Below are 19,499 nucleotides of genomic sequence, written 5' to 3'. Positions count from 1 at the left end.
GATTTAGTGCAGTGGGGTAAGTGCCGTGCTAGCAAGTGGCTGGCAAGTGCAAGGTCGTGAGTTCGATCCCCGGGGACCCCCCCCCCCCGCCGCCAAAAAAAAAAAAAAAAAAAAAAAAAAAGAAAGAAAAAAAGATAATAAAATCTTATAATGACTGAGTAATGCCTGCATTTTTCTTAAATATTTTGATCCTAAGTTACTATAGATTTAGATATATTACTCTTATGTTTAGTCCTCTGTGAAATAAAATTGAATCCCTTTAATTTTTACCTTGAATATACATATCTCAGTGTAGAAAGGATGTCAGCTTATTAAATATTTATATTTAAATTTTTGTTTGATAGCGAAAGCAAGTTGAGTACATTGGTGCAGAAGCTTCATGACTTCCTGGCACATTCATCAGAAGAGTCTGAAGAAACAAGTTCTCCTCCTCGACTTGTGATGAACCAAAGCACAGGTAAATTGAAAAAGAATCTGCTGTTTCTGCTACCATTTTTTTTTTGGAGTTTTTGGAGGAAGCAGCTATTAAAGGCTTTCAATTTTTGGAAAGTGAAATTAGTACTTTTCATGGAAACTCCTGTTGTACATCTTTGCTAATATCTAAGAGATTTTAATTTTGATTAGTAAAAATGTAAGTTTTTAGGAACTTAGCGAAGGAAATGCTTCATATGCATTTTGTGTATAATGCAAATGTCTGATAGGACATAATCATAACGAATAGATAGTATTAGAGGTTGCAGTAGTATAGAAATATTCTAGTAGTGTAGAAATATTTTAGTGGTTACTTGTGTACCAGGAAGTAAATTTTTATGTTGTTTGATAATATCTCTCAGTAGATTTATGTAATCAAATAAAAAAACACTTAAGCTTTTCTTTCTCCTTTTTTGTTTAAAAAATCCTGTTATGTGATTACCATTTTTGAAGTAGCGACATATATAAACACATACAAGATATATAGAAAAATAAGATAAATCATAGTGAAAAAAATCAACCATACACGTAATTAGAATTCTAGAAGGAGAAATGAGAATGGGTCAGAATTCTAATATGAAAAGATACTGGCTAAGATTTTCCAGAAGTGATGAAAGGCATTAAATGACAAGCTTAAGAAAAAAGGTATTCCTTCTAAAGGAATAGTAGTAATACTGATAACTTGTTTAACATCAGAAATGATAGAAAGTGGATGACAACGAAATGTTTTCTTTAAAGTAACAAAAGTAATTGCAAACTTAGAATCCTATATTTAGTAAAAACACTGTTTAATAATGAAGGATGGAGCTGGGTGTGGTGGCACAGGCCTATAATCCCAGAGGCAGGAGGATCATCTTGAGTTCAAAGCCGGGCTGGACTACATATTGACACCTGTCTCAAAAACAGAAAACAAAACAAAACAAGAAAGATGGAATAAAGATATCTCCAGACCAACAAAAAGGGAGAACTTGATGCCAGCTAATCCATAGTATATTAGAAGAAATTAAGGGTTATATGAAAAGAGAAAGTAAATTATTTGAAATATGAACACCAAAAGATAGAAAGTAAAAAATAACAATAGAAAGGATGAATAGATGGATAAAACTAAATACATAATGTTCTCTCAAGTCCAGAATCTAGTTTTAAGATTACATATTGCAAATAGTTGTCATGTCTCTGTATTCTTAAATCTTAAATTTTTCTTGTGTAATGGGAATGTGAAGTTTTTGAAATTTACAGTTCTGTTACTTTGTTGATTGGCCTTTAATGTTGTTTGTCTATACATTTAGGATTAGATTCAGGATATATATTTTTGGCAGGAATACTATGTAAACTAGTATTGTGTTCTCAGTGAGTACATCATATCACATACTTTGTTTCTTCTTTTGATACTGGGGATCGAACTCATGACCTCGTGCTTACCTTACCAAGCAGGCGTTTAAGCCACTGAACTAAATCCTCAGCCCAATACTCTGTTTCTTTATTGGTGATGTTATTTCAATTATTTCCTTATAGTTTGCTCATTAGATCGACCTAATTAAATTCATTTATTCCTTTGTAACTTAATAATAAGTGGATAAAGAGCACATTGGAATTAGTTATTTTTTCATTAATAGTTTAGAGGATTTGTGTTGCAGTTGATTATAAAATTATCAGCTTAAAACAACCCCAATTATTTCATATATAGGAAGTCTGGTAGGCTTTTTTTTTCAAATCCATTTTATTTCAAAGAGAAAAAAAATTAAGAATAGTATATTCATTGTGCATTGTTATCCCCAAATTACTCACCCAGAGGACAAGACATCTACAGTCAATTGTCTGAATGATGGTAGCACAAACCCTTCTCTTCAATGAACTCAGAGAAATCAATAACATAACTAGTTTAGCTACATACATATATATGTGTTTTTCTTTCAGCTTTTCATATAAGTGAAACAATACAATGTTTACACATGTGAGTCTGATTTATTTCACGAATGAGTATGGTTCTCAAGTTGTATCCATTTACCTACAAAAGTTTACAGTTTGTCCTTCTTTATGGCTGAGTAGTCCTCCATCACATAAAATACCACATCTTTTTTTTATATTTTAAAGAGGGTAAAAGAAAACAGATCAGAAGAAAATAATATGAGTGACACAGATTTCATAGCAAGACAACAGGAAATATACAGTGGCTACCATAATGTCTCTTGTAGTCTTCTAAACAGTTGTCTATATCTTCACATACAATGAATTCATACAAAACAAAATAGTACAAAAATAATCAGAACTGAGTAATGAAGGTATTACAGGCCTTAAAAACCAGACAGTAGGACAGTCAACAATGGCTACCGTAATATCTCTTGTTCTCGTCAAAATAGCTGTCAATACCTTCATGGATGTTGAAATTAAACAATACAAAATGGACTAAAATCACTCTGAACAAAGAATAAAAACATTACTAGATTTCACAGCATGGCGGTACGGAATCAGCAATAGATACCATAATGTCTTTTTTTTCTTCAGAGTAGCTATTTACTTCATCATGCATAATATAATGGATTCTCTTAAACTATTTAGGAAAAATTCTAGGCATATATAAGCCTGTACATGTATACGTATGCTTTCTGTATTAGAGGGAAAAACAAAACAAAACAAATTACTAGAAAAACAAGAAGCAAAAAAGACAAATAAATAACAATAACAAAGAGCCCCCCAAAAATGATGATATAGGTCTTCAAAACAAGATGGTAGGAACAGAACTAAGTTGTTTTATTACATAGTGATCTTCAAGAGTTTCTCAGATCACCAGACACAAACATGCAAAATTGTTCCAATCCTATGAATGTCAACTGTTTTGTTCCAAGAACTTAAAGAATTGGTAGCACAATCCCAAGTGTATTTATAAAAACTTAGATATTTTTTCTTTTTCTTCTTTTTCCCTGAGGTATTTTTTTCCTCCTTTGAACAGATTCTTCCCATTTCATTGTATTTTATGGGGATTTTGTATCTTATATACTCTTACCATTTGTTACACTAGGGAGACAACATGGTATTTACACATGGGAGTTTGATTTATTTCACTTATGAGTATGGTGTCAAGGTGCATCCATTTACTTATAAACATCTCAATGTGGTCATTCTTTGTAGCTGAATAGTACTCTGTTTTATAAAAGTACCACATCTTTTTTTAAAAATTTTTTTTTGTCTTTTTCTTTTCTTTTTTTATCGGTACCAGGGATCGAACTCATGACCACACACTTGCAAGGCACTTGTGCCGCTGAGCTAAATCCCCAGCCCCCACAGCTTTTTAATACATTCCTTAGTTGATGGGCATTTAGGTTATTTCAAAGATCTAACTATTACAAATTGTGCTGCTATAAACATGGATGCAGGGCTGGGGATTTAGCTCAGCGGCATAAGCACCTGCCTTGCAAACAGGCGGTTGTGAGTTAGATCTCTGGTACTGATAAAAAGTTAAAATCCCATAAACATGGATGCACATATATCACTGTGGTATGATGTTTTCACTTCTTCTGGGAATATGCCTAGAAGTGGAATAGCTGAAACAAATGGGACTTCCAATCCCAGCTTTTTGAGAAATCTCCAGTCTAAACTCCACAATGGTTGCACAAGTGTACACTCCCACCAACAGTGCAGGACAATTCCTTTTTCCACACAGCCTCTCCAGCATTTGTTGTTGATACTTTATCCTGGCCATTCTTTCTGGAGTGAGATGGAATGAATCTCAGTGTGGTTTTAATTTGCATTTCTCTAATGACCAATGATGCTGAGCATTTTTTTCATGTATTTATTTGCCATTTGTATTTCTTTATCTGAGAACTGTGTATTCATCTCAGATGCCCATTTTTGGATTGGGTCTTTGAATTTTTTTTTAAAAAATTCTTTATATATTCTAGACAGAAGTGTTTTGTCTGAGGGACAGTTGACTAAGATTCTTTCAAAATTCATAGTTTTTCTTTTTACTCTGTTGGAGATTTCATTCAACATGCAAAAATTTTTTAATAAGTAGAGATCCTAGTTATTGATTCTGGGAACTATTTCCTGTGCAGTTTGATCTTCGTTCGTAAATTCTCTGCATACCCTTATGTCTTCAAGATTTCTACTTACTTTGTCTTCCAGCAGATTTAGTGTTTCTGTTTTAATATTTAGATCTTTGATCCATTTAGACTTTAGTTTAGTACATGGTGATGGACATGGGTCTAGTTTTAGTTTTCAGCATTTGGAAAGCCAGTTTTTCCAGCACCACTTATTAAAGAGACTGTCTTTCTTCCAGTGAATGTATTTGGCCCTTTCATCAAAGATAAGGTGGCTGAGTGTGTTTGTAGTTATAGTTGTAGTTGTAGTTTCCATTCTATTCCATTTATTTTCAGGTCTGTTTGTATTCCAGTAACATGATGATTTTATTACATTAGCTTTGTAGTATACTTTCAAGGCAGGGATTGTGATGCCTCCTGCTTTGCCTTTGTTGCTTAGAATTGCCTTGCTATTGTATGTCTTTTCTGGTTCCAGATGAATTTTAGGAATGATTTCTCTAGATCTGTGAGGTATGCTAGTGGAATTTTGATTGCGTTAAATCTGGGTAACAATTTTGGGAGAATGGCCATTTTCACAATACTAGTTTTTCCTATCCATGAATAAGAAATGTCTTTTCGTTTTGTGAGATCCTCTTCAATTTATTTTTTCAGGGTATTATAATTTACCCTGGATAGATATTTTACTTATTTTGTAGATTGATTCTTCAGTATTTAATTTTTTGGATGCTGTTGTGAAGGGTGTTGCTTCTGTTATTTCTCTCTTAGTGAGTTTGTAGTTTGTGTGTAGGAATGCTATTGAATTTTGAGTGTTGACTTTGTATCCAGCTACATTACTGAATTTATTTATTGTACCTAGGAGTCTTTCAATGAAGTTTTGGGCCAGTGGTTGCACCGGTCTGCACTCCCACTAATAGTGCAGAAGAGTCGTCCCCCCCCCCACGCCCTGCAGCCTCTCCAGCATGGGAGAGGCTTATAACAATGAACATAAATGGCCTCAGCGCATCAATTAAATGAAACAGACTGGCAGAATAGATCAAGAAACAACATCTACCCATAAGCTGTGTGCAAGAAAACCATCCAACTGAAAAGGAAATTGCATCTGCAAATAACGATAATTTAACTTCTTTTCCTATCCTTACTCTTTTATTTGTCTCTCTTGTCTAATTCCTCTGGCTAGTGTTACCAGTACTATATTGAATAGGAGTTTTGATAATGGACATCCTTGTCTTGTTCCTGATTTTAGAGTACAGGCTTTCAATTTTTGGCCATTTAATATGTTGCCGGCTGTTGGTTTGTCATGTATGTTTTTATCATATTAAGATAAAGACCATCTATTCCAATTTTCCATAAGGTTCTTACCATGAATGAGTGTTGGACCTTATGAAAAGATTTTCTGCATCTATAGAAATGATCATGTGATTCTTACTTTTGGCTATATGGATATGGTGATTTACATTTATTGATTTGTGTATGTTGAACCCTGGAATGAATCCCCCTTGTTTGTGGTGTATAATCTTCTTGATGATTTGCTGCATTCTCTTTGCCAAATTTTTACTGAGAATTTTTGCATGTGTGTTCATTAGAGAGACTGGCCTGTAGTTCTCCTTTTTGGTTGGGTCTTTCTCTGATTTTGGTATTAGGGTAATATTTCCTTCCAGGAATGAGTTAGGGAGAATTGCTTCCTTGTCAATTTCATTGAAGAGTTTGAGGAATGTTGGCATTAAGTCTTCTTTGAATTTCTTGTTAAATTTTGCAGTGAATTCATCTGGACTTTTCTTTGTTAGTAAGTTTCTAAATACGTTTTCAATTTCATTAGTAGAAATTGGGATATTAAGCAGTTTTACATCTTGATCCAATTTTGGTAATTCATATGTATTTAGGAATTTGTCTTCTTTTGTGTTATCTAACTCACGAGAGTGAAGGTTTTTGAAGTACATATTGACAGTCTTCAGTATTGCCACAGGATCCATAGTGATTTCACCATTTTCATTTCTTCATGTATGAATTTCAGTTTTTTCCTTCCTTTGTTTGATAAGATTGGCTAGGGGTTTATCCATTTTATGTATTCATTCAAAGAAACATATATTTGATTCATTAATTCTTTGTATTGTTTTCTTAGTCTCTATTACATTGATTTCTCCTCTGATCTTTTTTTTTTTTTTGTCTTTTTCCTTTTTATCCGTACTGGGGATCGAACTCATGACTGCCTGCTTTCAAGGCAGGCGCTTATGCCGCTGACCTAAACCCCCCGCCCTTCTCCTCTGATCTTTATAATTCTTTCCCTTCTTTAGGCTTTGGGCTTGATTTGCTCTTCTTTTTCTAGATGTTTGAGGTATAGCATTTTTTTTTTGTGCTTGTTCCCTTTCCCTGCTGTGGGAATTTGCCAGTATAAATTTTCCTCTGAGGACTGCTTTCATTGCATCACACAGGTTCCAGTAAGTTGTATTTGCATTTTTGTTTGCTTGCATATATTAATTTCTTCTTTAATTTCCTCTGTGACTCATTGGTTATTCAGGAGGGGATTACTTTAGTTTGCATGTGTTTATGCCGTTTTTGCAGTTTATTTTGACATTAATTTCCAATCATGGCACTATGGTAAGTTAACATGCGTGAGATAATTTTGAACTTTCTGCATTTAGTTAAGCGTGTTCTATGGGCTAGTATACCATCTGTTTTAGAGAAGGTCCCATGCGCTGCTAAGATTCTGATGCTATTGGGTTGAATACTCTGAGCACGTCTACCAAGTGCATGTGTTCACAACTTTGATTCATTTGTTATTTCTTGACTGATTTTTTTTGTCTAGTTGATATGTCTCTTTGTGACAGTCAGGTCTTAAGGTATCCCACTATAATTGTGTTATTGCTTATTTTATTTTTTGTGTCTTAATATTTGTCTTATATATCTAAATGGTTTCAGACTTGGTGCATATTATATGTAAGACTGTTATCTCTTTCTCTTAAAATTTTCCCTTGACTAGTATTGTAGTGACCTTCTTTATCTCTTGATCATGGTTTGAAATTCACATGGTCTGAAAACAGTAAAGCTCCCCTTGGTATTTTCTGGGTTCCTGTTGCAGGAAGCATTTTTTTCTTCCTTTGATTTTCAGTCTATCAATTTCATTTTGAGGTAGACGGTTTTCTTGCATACAGCATATGGTTGGATGTTGTTTCTTGATCCATTCTGCCAGTCTGTTTCTTTTAATTGGTGCACTGAGGACATTTATGTTAATCATTATAAATGATATATTTTGGTTTACTTCTATCATGTTATCTTTTTGTTGTTGGCTTTTATCCCCTCTGTCTGCCTTCCTTGGTGGTTTCTTTCAGTCAGTGTTCTGAAGTTGTAGACATATTGCCTCTATCTAGAATATCTTTTAGTACTCTGTAGGGTTAATTTTGTGGTCATCAAGTTCTTCATTTGTTCTTTTGTCCTGGAAGTATTTTATTTCTCCATCAATTTTGAAAGATAGTTTACTTTTCAGAATAAATCAATCTGGGTTGGAATTTTTTGTCCTTTTAGGACTTTTAAGTACTTCACTCCATGCCCTTATTGACATGATTGTGTTGAAAAGTGCTGTGATTCTGATGGGCTTTTCTTTATAGCTGATTTGTTTCTTTTCTGTAACAATTTTTAATATTCTGTTCTTATGCTGGATTTCTGAGATCTTAATTGTTATATATCTCAGTGTAAATTTGTTTTGGTTATGGCTAATTGGAGTTTTATATGCTTCATTTATCTGTATGTCAATTTCTTTTCTCATGCTTGGGAAATTTTCTGGCATTACTTATGTAAATAGTCTTTTTTGTGTTAACTCCTTTTTCATGTACACCTGTCCATCTTGCATCATCTTGCAACTGTTGAATTGTTATTTCCTTGTTTCTTGCGTTTTTTGGCCTTTTTGGCAGCATCTCACTATGCATTTTGTAGCTCAAGAGAGCCTCAAATAGCCTCCTAAGTGCTGGAATTATATGCATGCATCACCATACCCAGCTTCCTTGTTATTTTTTAAAAAGATCTTTCCTTTTTTGATCACTAGATGGAATCTTATCTTCAAGGTCTGAGAGTCTTAGCTTCACATTCATTCAATTGGTTTTGCCACCTTGCAATGGAATATGTGATTTCCTGGATATCTCTTTGAATCTGTTCATGCATTCTAAATCTTTCCTATGTTGTTCATTCAAGGTTTCCATAATTTTCCAATGTTCCTATATTTTTTTAACTATGTCTTCTTTGGATATATTCAGCATTTCTTTCTTTCTTTTTTTTATTTTTATTACTGGGGATCGAATTCATGACCTCATCCTTGACAGACAGGTGCTTATGCCACTGAGCTAAATTCCCAGCTCAACATTTCTTTCATTATGGTCATCATTTCTTTTTCTACCTAGGAGATTATTTCTGATCTAATTTCCTTTACAGCTTCATAGAATATTTTCCTTACTTCAGTTGCTATGATTTTAGAAATTTTGAATGTGTAACTTATACTTTCTTCTATGTCCATATCTCCTGGATGTGTTTGGGATGGGCTGGAGGTTTGAGATTGCATTTTGCTCCTTCATTTTTATATTTTCCTGTATTCCTCCAGAGTTGCCAAATGCACAGGCCCAGTTGCTTCCTTCGTTGGTGTTAGCAGCTCATCCTGGAGGGGGTTGTTGTGTGGGCTTTTCCCAGGTCCCATGCAGTGTACTGAGGCTCCCCAACTGGCTGGGGTTGCTGAGTGGGCCTTTTCCGTGCCCTGTGCAGCATAGCACACACCAAACCCCCACCCTGCTTGCTGGGTTCGCTGAGCAGGTCTTTCGCAGGCCCCACAAGTCCCACTGACACTGTCAGGCTGGTTGGGGTCATTAGATGGGTCTTTCCTAGGTCTCATGGGGCACAGGGACACTGGCTGGCTGGTTGGGGTCACTGGGCAGGACTTTTCCTGGATCTTGGCAGAAAGGTTTGATGTGCAAGTTGTTCTTTATTTTTGGAGAGCAGGATGAGACAAAGTCTCACTATGTATGTCAGGCTGGCCTTGAACTCACTAGGTAGACCAAGCTAGCCTCTTTAAGTCATGATCCTTCTGCCTCACCTTCCCAAATGCTGGGGTTATAGTTGTGTAATACCACTCTCTATTCCATACATTTTCTTATGTTTTCTTTTCATTCAGATAAGACCAGGCCCATTGAAAAGGCTCTAGGTTCAGTGCTTAGTACTGCAAAAACAAATGCAGATACTGAGTTTCAAGTTTGTTTTTCTTTCTTTCAGAATTTTTTGTCTATCCATTTGTCACAAGTATATTTCTCTTTTTATATTTCATCATGGTTATTATAGCTGCTTTAATATTCTTGTTTGCAATTTCTCCATGTGAGTTTGTCTCTATTGATACCCCTTCTTTTTGAGCATAAGTCACATTTTATTTCTTTGTCTATCTAGTATCTTAAAATGAATACAGGCCATTGCTAAAGATTCAGTAAAGATACTTACATGGGTTATGTTCCTCCAAGCAGCTGTGATAGTAGATAACTAACATGCTGGAAACCAACACCAAATTCTGTCTATTCTACAGGAGACAATAGAAAGCTTTCCTCCATTCTTTCCATTCTAACTGGACTTCCTAGGATGAACTTAGGGAATTTAGTCAAATTTATGTATGGGTTTCTGGAGTTTTGGGGATTCCTTTTTTTATAGAATTTGTGGCTCTCATTAAGTTGTTCTCTTCTAATTCATATCTCTCTGGTCACTTTATAGCTGCTAGCTATGGTCTTCCTAATATGTTCCTTCTTACTGCATTCAGTAAGGCTGAAAGCTCTTGTCCACACCTTAAGTGTCACAAATGGAAATACACGGACCCTTCTTTGGGGCAAAAAGGCTAACTGAAGGAGAAGTCACCCACTGGCCTTTCCTTCTTTGCTATGTTGACTCCTCAGTTTTCTTCCTATTTGTCTATGTCTAGTTGCTTGTGTTTGTTGCCCAGAGTTTATGTATTTCTTGGTATCTGTTTGTTGACTTGTAATAATTATAATATAACCAGAAGCAAAACTCAACTAACTAGTGAACTCAGGACTCTGACAATGTTAAAAGAATTTTAAACAAATATTGAAGTCTTGTTAGGTTTTTTATTCTGTGATGGTATACTTAGCAATTCTGAAACTATATATATATATATATATATATATATATACACACACACACACACACACAGAGTGAAGATTGCACAAATGAATACACAAATTGACAGTAGGAATCAGGTTTCTTTCTTTGGGAGAAAGAAGAAGTTAAAAATACAAAAACACAGGTGGGTGTAGTGATCATGTACACATGTAATTCCAGTTACTTGAGAGCCTGAGGCAAAATTATGGCTTTGGGGCCAGCCTGGCAATTTAGCAAGGACATCTGAAAATAGAATTCGAAATAAGAATTGGAGGTGTGGGGATAGAGTTCATTGATACCTATGTTAAATTCCCACTGTGGTAAAAGAACAGGGAGGAGGGTGTAGCTTCAATGAAGCTTATGGTATCAAATTAGAAGTATCAATATCAACCCATGAAAATGTAACACACACACACACACACACACACACACACACACACACACACACACACTGGCTTTGTATGCGAAAGAGCCTATAAAAGCCAAGGGCATCCTGGAGGGGGCAATGAACATATGCACTCTGATGATGGTTTCTAAAGTGTCATATTTGACTGCCAAATGCAAAAAAAAAACTAGTGGGAAAAATAACTGATTCTAGGGCTGGGGAACAGTGAGAAGTAGGCCTTGAACATGCTGTGGAAGCAGAAATTAAGTGTTCAAGGAATGATGACCTGTCAAATGTAAATGGGTACTGTTCAAATGTGGCAAAATTGGTACACAATTTGAGCATCAAAATAACAGAAAGAAAACATTCATGGTGCTGGGCATGGTGGTGCACCCATGTAATCCCAGCACTCAGGAGGCTGAGGAGGCTGAAGCAGGAGGATCACTACAGTTTCAAAGCCAGCTTTGGCTACAAAATGACTTCAAAGCCACCCTGAACTACATAGTGAGATGCTGTGTTTATTTGTTTTGTTTTTTGTCTTTTTCACTTTTTATCGGTACCAGGGATCGAACTCACGACCGCCTGCTTACAAGGCAGGCGCTTATGCCGCTGAGCTAAATCCCCAGCTAGATGCTGTGTTTAAGTAAATAGGACATATTCATGGAAAAATAGTATTAGTGTAAACTAAAATAAACAAATAAATACAGACTACCACCCTGCCCCTTACTCTTTTTCAATGAATAAAGGTTATGTTTATTCGGCCAAAAATCAGGAATGGATATTATGATATGATGAATTTCTAGTAATGGCCAACAGGATTCGACACCCAAGTTCCCAGAACCTTTGAATGTATTGTCACTTCCATAGCTGTGGTATGTAAATTGGCACTGCTTAATAAAATTATGGGAGGCTGATCACACGAGTCCTTATAAGCACAATTTTTCTCTAGCTTTTATTCCAGAAAGTAACAAAAATAAGTAAGGAAAATGATAACTCAGCAAGATGCAAAGTAAGAGGACGACTCAATGTGTTTACTGCTTCTGGCTTTGAGGAAGGCAGGGACAATGTAAAAAGAAATTTGGGATAGCTGACAAGGAGAAAAGGAGAAAAGACCATAGCCAACAGCAAGTGAAAAATGAAATCTCAGACATATAATCTATTACAAAGAATTTAATTATTCCAACAACTTGGATAAATTTGGGGATGTATGTTTCCACTGAACCTCAGAAAGGAACAGTCTTACTTACACTTTAACTTTCGTCTTGTTACACCCCGAAATAAGTATAGTAAAACCTACCAGACTTCAGGCCAGCAGCCACCTGTGCTCTACCTTGTGAGCAGAAAGTGTGTGCAGTGATCTCCATCCCATGGAGAAGCCTTGGCACTTCGCTTGGAGTCTCATAGGACCATGCCTAGCAACCCACATCACTGGAGGACATATCGAAAGGTCCCTCCAGGCCTATTTGGGCCCTTCCCAGCAACCCCCAAGTGGCCCACAGCTGCCTGTGCTCGGTCTTCTGAGCCAAAACCGGGTACAGTCATTTCCATCCCAAGGGGAAGCATTGTGCATTGCTCTGAGACAGGTAAGACCCCACCCAGCATCCCACATCAACGGAGGACCCACGGGAAGGTCCCTATGGGCCTATTTGGGCCCTGCCCAATGACCCTCAAGTGGCCCGCATCTGCTTGCTCTCCACCTCGCTAACCGAAAGGTTGTGCAGTGATTTGCATCCCACCAGGGAAGCCTTGGCGCATCTCTCCAAGTCTGGTAGGGCCCTACCCAGTGACCTGAAGTGGCTGGGAGCCACCTGGTAAGGTCTGTCTAAGGACCTCTACTCAACTGGGAAAACTCCCTGCAATAGGAATAGATATTCTCAACCCAAGAAACAACTGAGATCTTGCATTTGGCTTCCATGTAAGAAAATGACAAAACGAAAGATCAAAATACAGTTTCAAACTTGCAGCTCATCCCAAGAAAGCCTAGCAGACATGGACATAGAAGAAAATGTAAGCCATATGCTTGAAACTCCTGAAATGATAGCAACTGTAGTAAAGAAACAACTCCAGGAAGCTAGAAAAGAACTCAGATCAGAAATAATCTTCCAAATAAAAGAAGAAATGATAAATGTAATGAAAGAAATGCTGAACACATCTAAAGAAGACATAGTTAAAAAATTAGAGGAATAATGCAGAAAGATGAAAACCTTGAATGAACAATGTAAGAAACAGAATGCAAGAAACAGATTCAAAGAGATATATAGGAAATAAAAAACTCCATTGAAAGGTGTCAAAACTGCCTCACTGAAAGTAAAGATAGATTTTCACTTTGAAGACAGGATTGCAGCTAGTGAATAGGAAAGATCATTTACAAATAACAAGGAATCAGGAAAGAACAATTCAACAGCTGCAATATGATGCAAAGAAAAACAACATATGATTCACAAGTATAAACAGAAAAAAAGGTGACAACACAAATGATATCAAGAGGCTATTTATAGAACTAATAGTTGAAAATTTCCCAAACATAACAATGGAAACTGGCATACAGATAAGTGAAGTATATAGAACTCCAAATAGCCATAACCAAAAAAAAACTACAGCCAGAAATATAATAGTCAACATTTCAGAAATCCAACATAAGAACAGAATTTTAAAAGCTGTTAGAAGAGACTGATCACCTATAAGGGAAAGCCTATCAAAATCACAGCACACTTCTCAACACAACATTCAAGTCAAGAAGGGCAGGGAGTGAAGTTTTTCAGATCCTAAAGGAAAATGACTTCCATCCCAGATTGATGTATCCTGCAAAACTGTCCTTCAAAATTGATGGAGAAATAAGATACTTCTATGACAATGATGAGCTTTATGACCACCAAAGCAACCCTGCATTCTAGATAGACACAGGAAAAAACCACTAATCAAGGCAAACAATTAAACGGAAGGGAAAGGGAAAGAAGTAACAGCAGAAATTTAACATGTCAAAAATAAACCAATATATATCACTTATAACCATTCATGTAAATGGCCTCGTTTCACCAATTAAAAGACAAAGACTGGCAGAATGGATCAAGAAACAACATCCAAACATATGCTGCATACAAGATACCCATCTAACCCAAAAGGAAATTCATAGACTGAAAGTCAAAGGATGGAAAACAATACTTCAGGCAACAGTGCCCCCCCCCCCCCAAAAAAAAACAGTGGTAGCTATTCCATTTGCAGACAATGTGAACTTCAAACCAAGAATGATCCAAAGAGATACAGAAGGTCACTACATACTAGTTAGGGGAAAACTTCAAGAGGGAGAGATAAGAATCTTAAATATATACCAAATACAGGAACACCCAGCTAGAAAAACAAATATTAACAAAAATGAAAAATCAGATAAGCAATAACACAATTATAATAGGAGACCTTAACACCCATTGACACAAAGAGACAGATCAACTGGAGAGAAAAGCAGCAAAAACTAACAGGACTGAATCACACCTGTGAACAAATGGGCTTGGTGGACGTATACAAAGTATACATTCTTCTCAGTAGCACATGGGACATTCTCTAAAAGAGACCATTTACTAGTCCACAGAACATGTATAAGTAAATGCAAAAAAGAATTGAAATTGTCTCATGCATGTTATCGGATCATAGTGCTATAAAACTAGAAATTAATGACAAACTGAAAAAAACCCACAAACACATGGAAACTGAATAACATACCCCTGAGCAATGTGTTTGTCACAGAGGAAATTAAAGAAGAATTTAAACAATATCTACAAGCAAATGAAAATACAAATACAATTTACCAGATCTTGTGAGATGCAATGAAAGCAGTCCTCAGAAGAAAATTTATTGTGGTGAATTCCCACATCAGGAAAAGAGAATTAACATTAATAAACAACCTGATGCTGCACCTCAAACATCTAGAAAAGGAAGAGCAAATCATGCCCAAAGCCTAAAGAAGGGAAAGAATTATAAAAGTCAGAGGAGAAATTAACACAGTTGAGACTAAGAAAACAATACAAAGAATTAATGAATCAGAGATGTGTTTCTTTGAATGAATACGTAAAATGGATAAACCCCTAGCCAGTCTTATCAAACAAAGAAAGGAAAAAAACTGAAATTCATACATGGAGAAATGAAAATGGTGAAATCACTATGGATCCTATGGCAATACTGAAGATTATCAATACCTACTTCAAAAACCTTTACTCTCATGAGTTAGGTAACACAAAAGAAATGGACAGATTCCTAAAAACATGAATTACCAAAATTGGATCAAGAAGATGTAAAACTGCTTAATAACCCAATTTCTATTAGTGACATTAAAAATATAATTAGAGACTTACCAACAAAAGTCTAGGTCCTAATGGATTCACAGGTGAATTCTATAAGAAATGTAGAGAAGACTTAATTCCAACACTCCTCAAACTAGTGGAATTGAAAGGGAAGTAATTTTCCCTAACTGATTCCTGGAAGGAAGTATTACCCTCATACCAAACTCAGAAAGACTCAACCAAAAAAGAAAATTTCAGACCAGGCTCCCTGTTACTGATTAAAAACTGAGAGTCAACTTAACACCAGCTGAATTAAATCAGCATGGTGTTGAGCATAGATAGTATGCCTGAGGAAAGTTACCAGCATAAATAGAGATGTGGAGAAGATAAGTGAGGCATTGAGGCTTTCTCTTAAGTGTTGCTGTTTTGAGCCATTGGTTCTGCGGGAGCTCGTCATGAGTAGCTTCCCCAGTGTGAGTTCAACCACTGTCATAAGAGGAGTTTGGGATCTTCTTGGTGAGAGTGGCCGTGGTTCACTTTGGGATCCTTACATTGAGCATCGCTTCTTGGCTTTAGAGGAAGATGTGTGCTGTTTAATCTCCAGGAGAAACTTGTCAGGTTGGCTTTCTGGCATGTCCTCAACTGTTCTTATCATTGGAGGATCTTGGAACCTTGTGTTGCTGAGGATGGCTGTGGTTCTTTTCTTGGCAGCCCTGGTTCTTATTTTGAGCATGACTTCTCTGCTCCAGTGTAGAACCCTCAACCTACCAGCACAGCTCCTTCACTATGGTGGCATAGACTTTCTAGCTTTTACGGCTGACCTTTGGGCCTTCCCAGCATGGATCTGTAAAACAGACTGTTGTGAGTCCTTCTCATGGGCTCTAGACCTCCGGTTAGCATTGTGGGAGCCATTGTCATGGGCTCTAGGTTTTAATCTGTTCACATGCAGGACATTGCTGTGGGATCCAGGCCCTTGGCTGAACATCCTTAGTCTTTAGTGTTGACAGATTTCCTGTACTTTCTGTGTTTAACTCTGTGTGACTGTCATAAAATAATATTGTAAATTCTGTGTCCTGATTCTAATTGTTCTCTGTAGAACCCTTGGCTATAAAACTCCCTTATAAACATAAATGCAAAGAGTCCTCAATAAAATACTGGCATACAGAAAGCAACAAATCATCAAGAAGATCATGCACCATGACCTAGTGAGATTCATCCCACGAATTCAGGGATGGTCCAACGTTCGCCAATCAACCAACATAAAACATCATATCAGCAGAGCTATAGACAATCACATGATGACCTCAATAGATACAGAAAAATCTTTTGATAAAGTCCAGCACTTAATCATGATAAAACCCCCTGGGAAATCAGAATAGATGATCTTTACCTCAATCTGATGAAAACCATATACAGTAAATCAGTTGCCAACATCTTATTAAATGGACAAAAACTGAAAGCTTTCAACTTAAAATCAGGAAAAAGACAAGGATGTCCACTATCACTTCTATTCAATATAATTCTGGAAATGTTGGCCAGAGCATTTAAGAGAGAGAAATAAAAGGAATAAGGACAGGAAAGGAATAAATTAAACTATCATTATCTGTAGATGACATGATACTGTACATAGAAGACCCCAAAATCTCCACTGAAAGCTTTCTACATCTAATAATCAAATTCAGTGACATAGCTGGATACAAAATCAACACTCAAAAATCAATAGCATTCCTTACACGAGGAACAAACTCAGAGGGAGAAATAAGGGAAACCACACTCTTCATAATAGCACCCCAAAATAAGGAAATACTTAGAAATCAATCTAACAGAGGAAGTGAAGATCTCTACATTGCAAATTTTAGTACTCTGAAAGAAGAAATCAAAGATGATTTCACAAAATGGAAAAATATACCTTGTTCATGGATAGGAAGAACAAACAATGTAAAAATCACTATATTCCCTAAGTTGTTATACAGATTTAATACAGTTGCAATCAACATAACATTTGAGGTACCTCCCAGGTGTAAAGAAATGATTCCTAAAATTCAGATGTAACCAGAAGAGACCTAGAACAGCAAAAGCAATCGTGGGCAACAAAGGCAAGATGGGAGGCATCACACTCCTTGCCTTGAAATTGCACTGCAAAATTATTGTAATAAAATCAGTGTGGTACTGACAAAAAAACACACCTGAAGATGAGTGGAAAAGATTATAAGACATAGCCATAAATACAAACACATCCACCCATCTTATCTTTAACAAAGGTTCCAAACATGTACACTGGAAGAAAGACAGCCTATTTAATAAATGGTGCTAGAAAAACTGGCCTTCCATATGCTGAAAACTAAAGATATGCTAGACCCATACTTATCACCATGCTCTAAGATTGCTTGTGTGGCTTGAGAGAAGGCCTACGTTCAATCTTCAGTACAGTCCTAGAAAAAAGAAAAATATTTTTCATAGTTTTTTGTATACTAATATTTTAGTTTTTTAGGTGCTTTTTTTTGAGACAGCATCTCAATATGTTTTCCAGGCTGGCTTCAAATTCCTGAAATTTTTTGCTTTAGTATATAGGTCTTTGATCCACTAAGATTTGATTTTAGTACAGGGTGAGAAAGGTGAATCTGGGTTAAATCTTACACATGTGAATAGCCAGTTTTCCCTGAAGTATTTGTTAAAGGAATTGTCTGTCTCTCAGTGTGTATTTTTAGTCCCTTTCAAAGATCAAATGGCTGAATGTCTGCAGGGGTTGTTTTTTGCATCCTCTTTATTTTATGTTTTGTTTTGTTTTTGTTTCACAGGAGGTCTCACTGTGTAGTTTAGGCTGGCCTTGAACTCACTATGTAGCCAAGGCTGGCTTTGAACTCACACCAATCTCTATGTTTTAGCCTCCAGATTGGTGAGATTGCATGCCTGTGCCACTGTACCTGTGGCAGTTTCCTCTTTCCTTTTCCATTGATCTATATGTCTGTTTATGCTACTGTCATGCTATATTGTTTATAGCTTGATTTTTTTTTTTAAATTGGTACCAGGGATCGAACTGCACGACCATGCACTTGCAAAGCAGGTGCTTATGCTGCTGAGCTAAACCCCCAGCCCCTATATTGTTTATATCACTGTAGCTTTGTAATGTAACTTGAAGTCTGGGATTGCGTTGTATCCTGCTTTGCTTTCTTTGCTTTTGTTGGTTTTGCTATTTTGGGCCTCTTGGTTCCATATAAATTTAAGAATTGTTTTTTCTAGTCCTGTGAAGGAAACTATTGGCATTTACATGGGGATCACCTTAATTCCATGTATCAGTTTTGATAGTGTAGTCCTTTTGACCATATTGATTCTATGTATTAAGGAACATGGAGTATACAGTATTTCCATTTTCTGCTATTTTGTGATTTTTTTTTGAAGTATGGTTTTCATTCACAGAGGTATTTTACTTCCTGGGTTGGAGTTAAATCCCAAGTGTTTTAATTTTTTCGAAGCTATCGCATGAATTAGGTATTGTTTTTGTTATTTCTTTCTTGGTTATTTTATGTTGACTTTGTATCTGTGACATTTCTGAACTAAGTTATTAGGTTCAATAGTCTTTCCCTCTCTTTTAGATTCTTTGAGATTTTCTACTTAGACAACCATTTTCTCTGCAAAAAGGGTCAGTTTTATTTTTCTTTTCCATCAGTATGACTTTTAATTTCTGACTTCATTATGCTTGTCAGTGCTTGCTGTATTTTACAGTATTATATTTAAGAATAGCAGACCATTGTTTTCCTAGTCTTTGTGGGGAAACATTTAATCTTTCACAATTCAGTTTGGTATTTTTCATGTAGGTTTCCTGAAAATTGCTCTGTTTTAAATTGTTGAAGTTGTACTTCTTGTTTGCTGAGAGTTTTGAAAACTGAAATTTTTATTGAAATAATTACAGATTCACATGCAGTTGACAATACAGAGAAAAAACTTGTACACTTTGCACACTCTGCCCCCCTCCAAGTAGTGACCTTCTATACCACTATAATATTGGTGCCAGGATATTGACATTGTTAATATCTAATCTAAAATGTATTTTATGTTTTATTTATATTTGTGTTCGTATATTATGTTTTATAATTTTTTTGTGTCTTTTTATTTATTTTGTGGATACTAGGACTTGAACTCAGCACCTTGCACTTAGCAGACAGGCACTGTACTGCTGAGCTATAACCCTGGCCTCCTGTT

General features: G+C 36.0%; 1 protein-coding gene across 7 annotated transcripts in view; it reads left to right on the top strand.

The window, feature by feature from the left end:
* Atrx (ATRX chromatin remodeler) overlaps positions 1 to 19,499 on the top strand; it is a 292,107-nt gene that overhangs the window by 47,130 nt on the left and 225,478 nt on the right. For 6 of the 7 annotated variants that reach the window (XM_013153686.3, XM_013153684.3, XM_013153683.3 and 3 more), the window contains exon 2: positions 345 to 457. The exons of the other annotated variant lie outside the window; for it this stretch is intronic. In XM_013153686.3, coding sequence (XP_013009140.1) covers positions 345 to 457 — 113 coding nt within the window. The remainder of the gene's footprint in view (positions 1 to 344; positions 458 to 19,499) is intronic. 7 annotated transcript variants of the gene reach the window in all.

Source organism: Cavia porcellus, unplaced genomic scaffold (assembly GCF_034190915.1).
Source record: "Cavia porcellus strain 051 isolate PalLab524CR breed Dunkin Hartley unplaced genomic scaffold, mCavPor4.1 scaffold_3, whole genome shotgun sequence".
Taxonomy (NCBI): Eukaryota; Metazoa; Chordata; class Mammalia; order Rodentia; family Caviidae; genus Cavia; species Cavia porcellus.
Note: the sequence above shows the minus strand (reverse complement) of the source record. Positions and strands in the feature narration are given on the sequence as shown.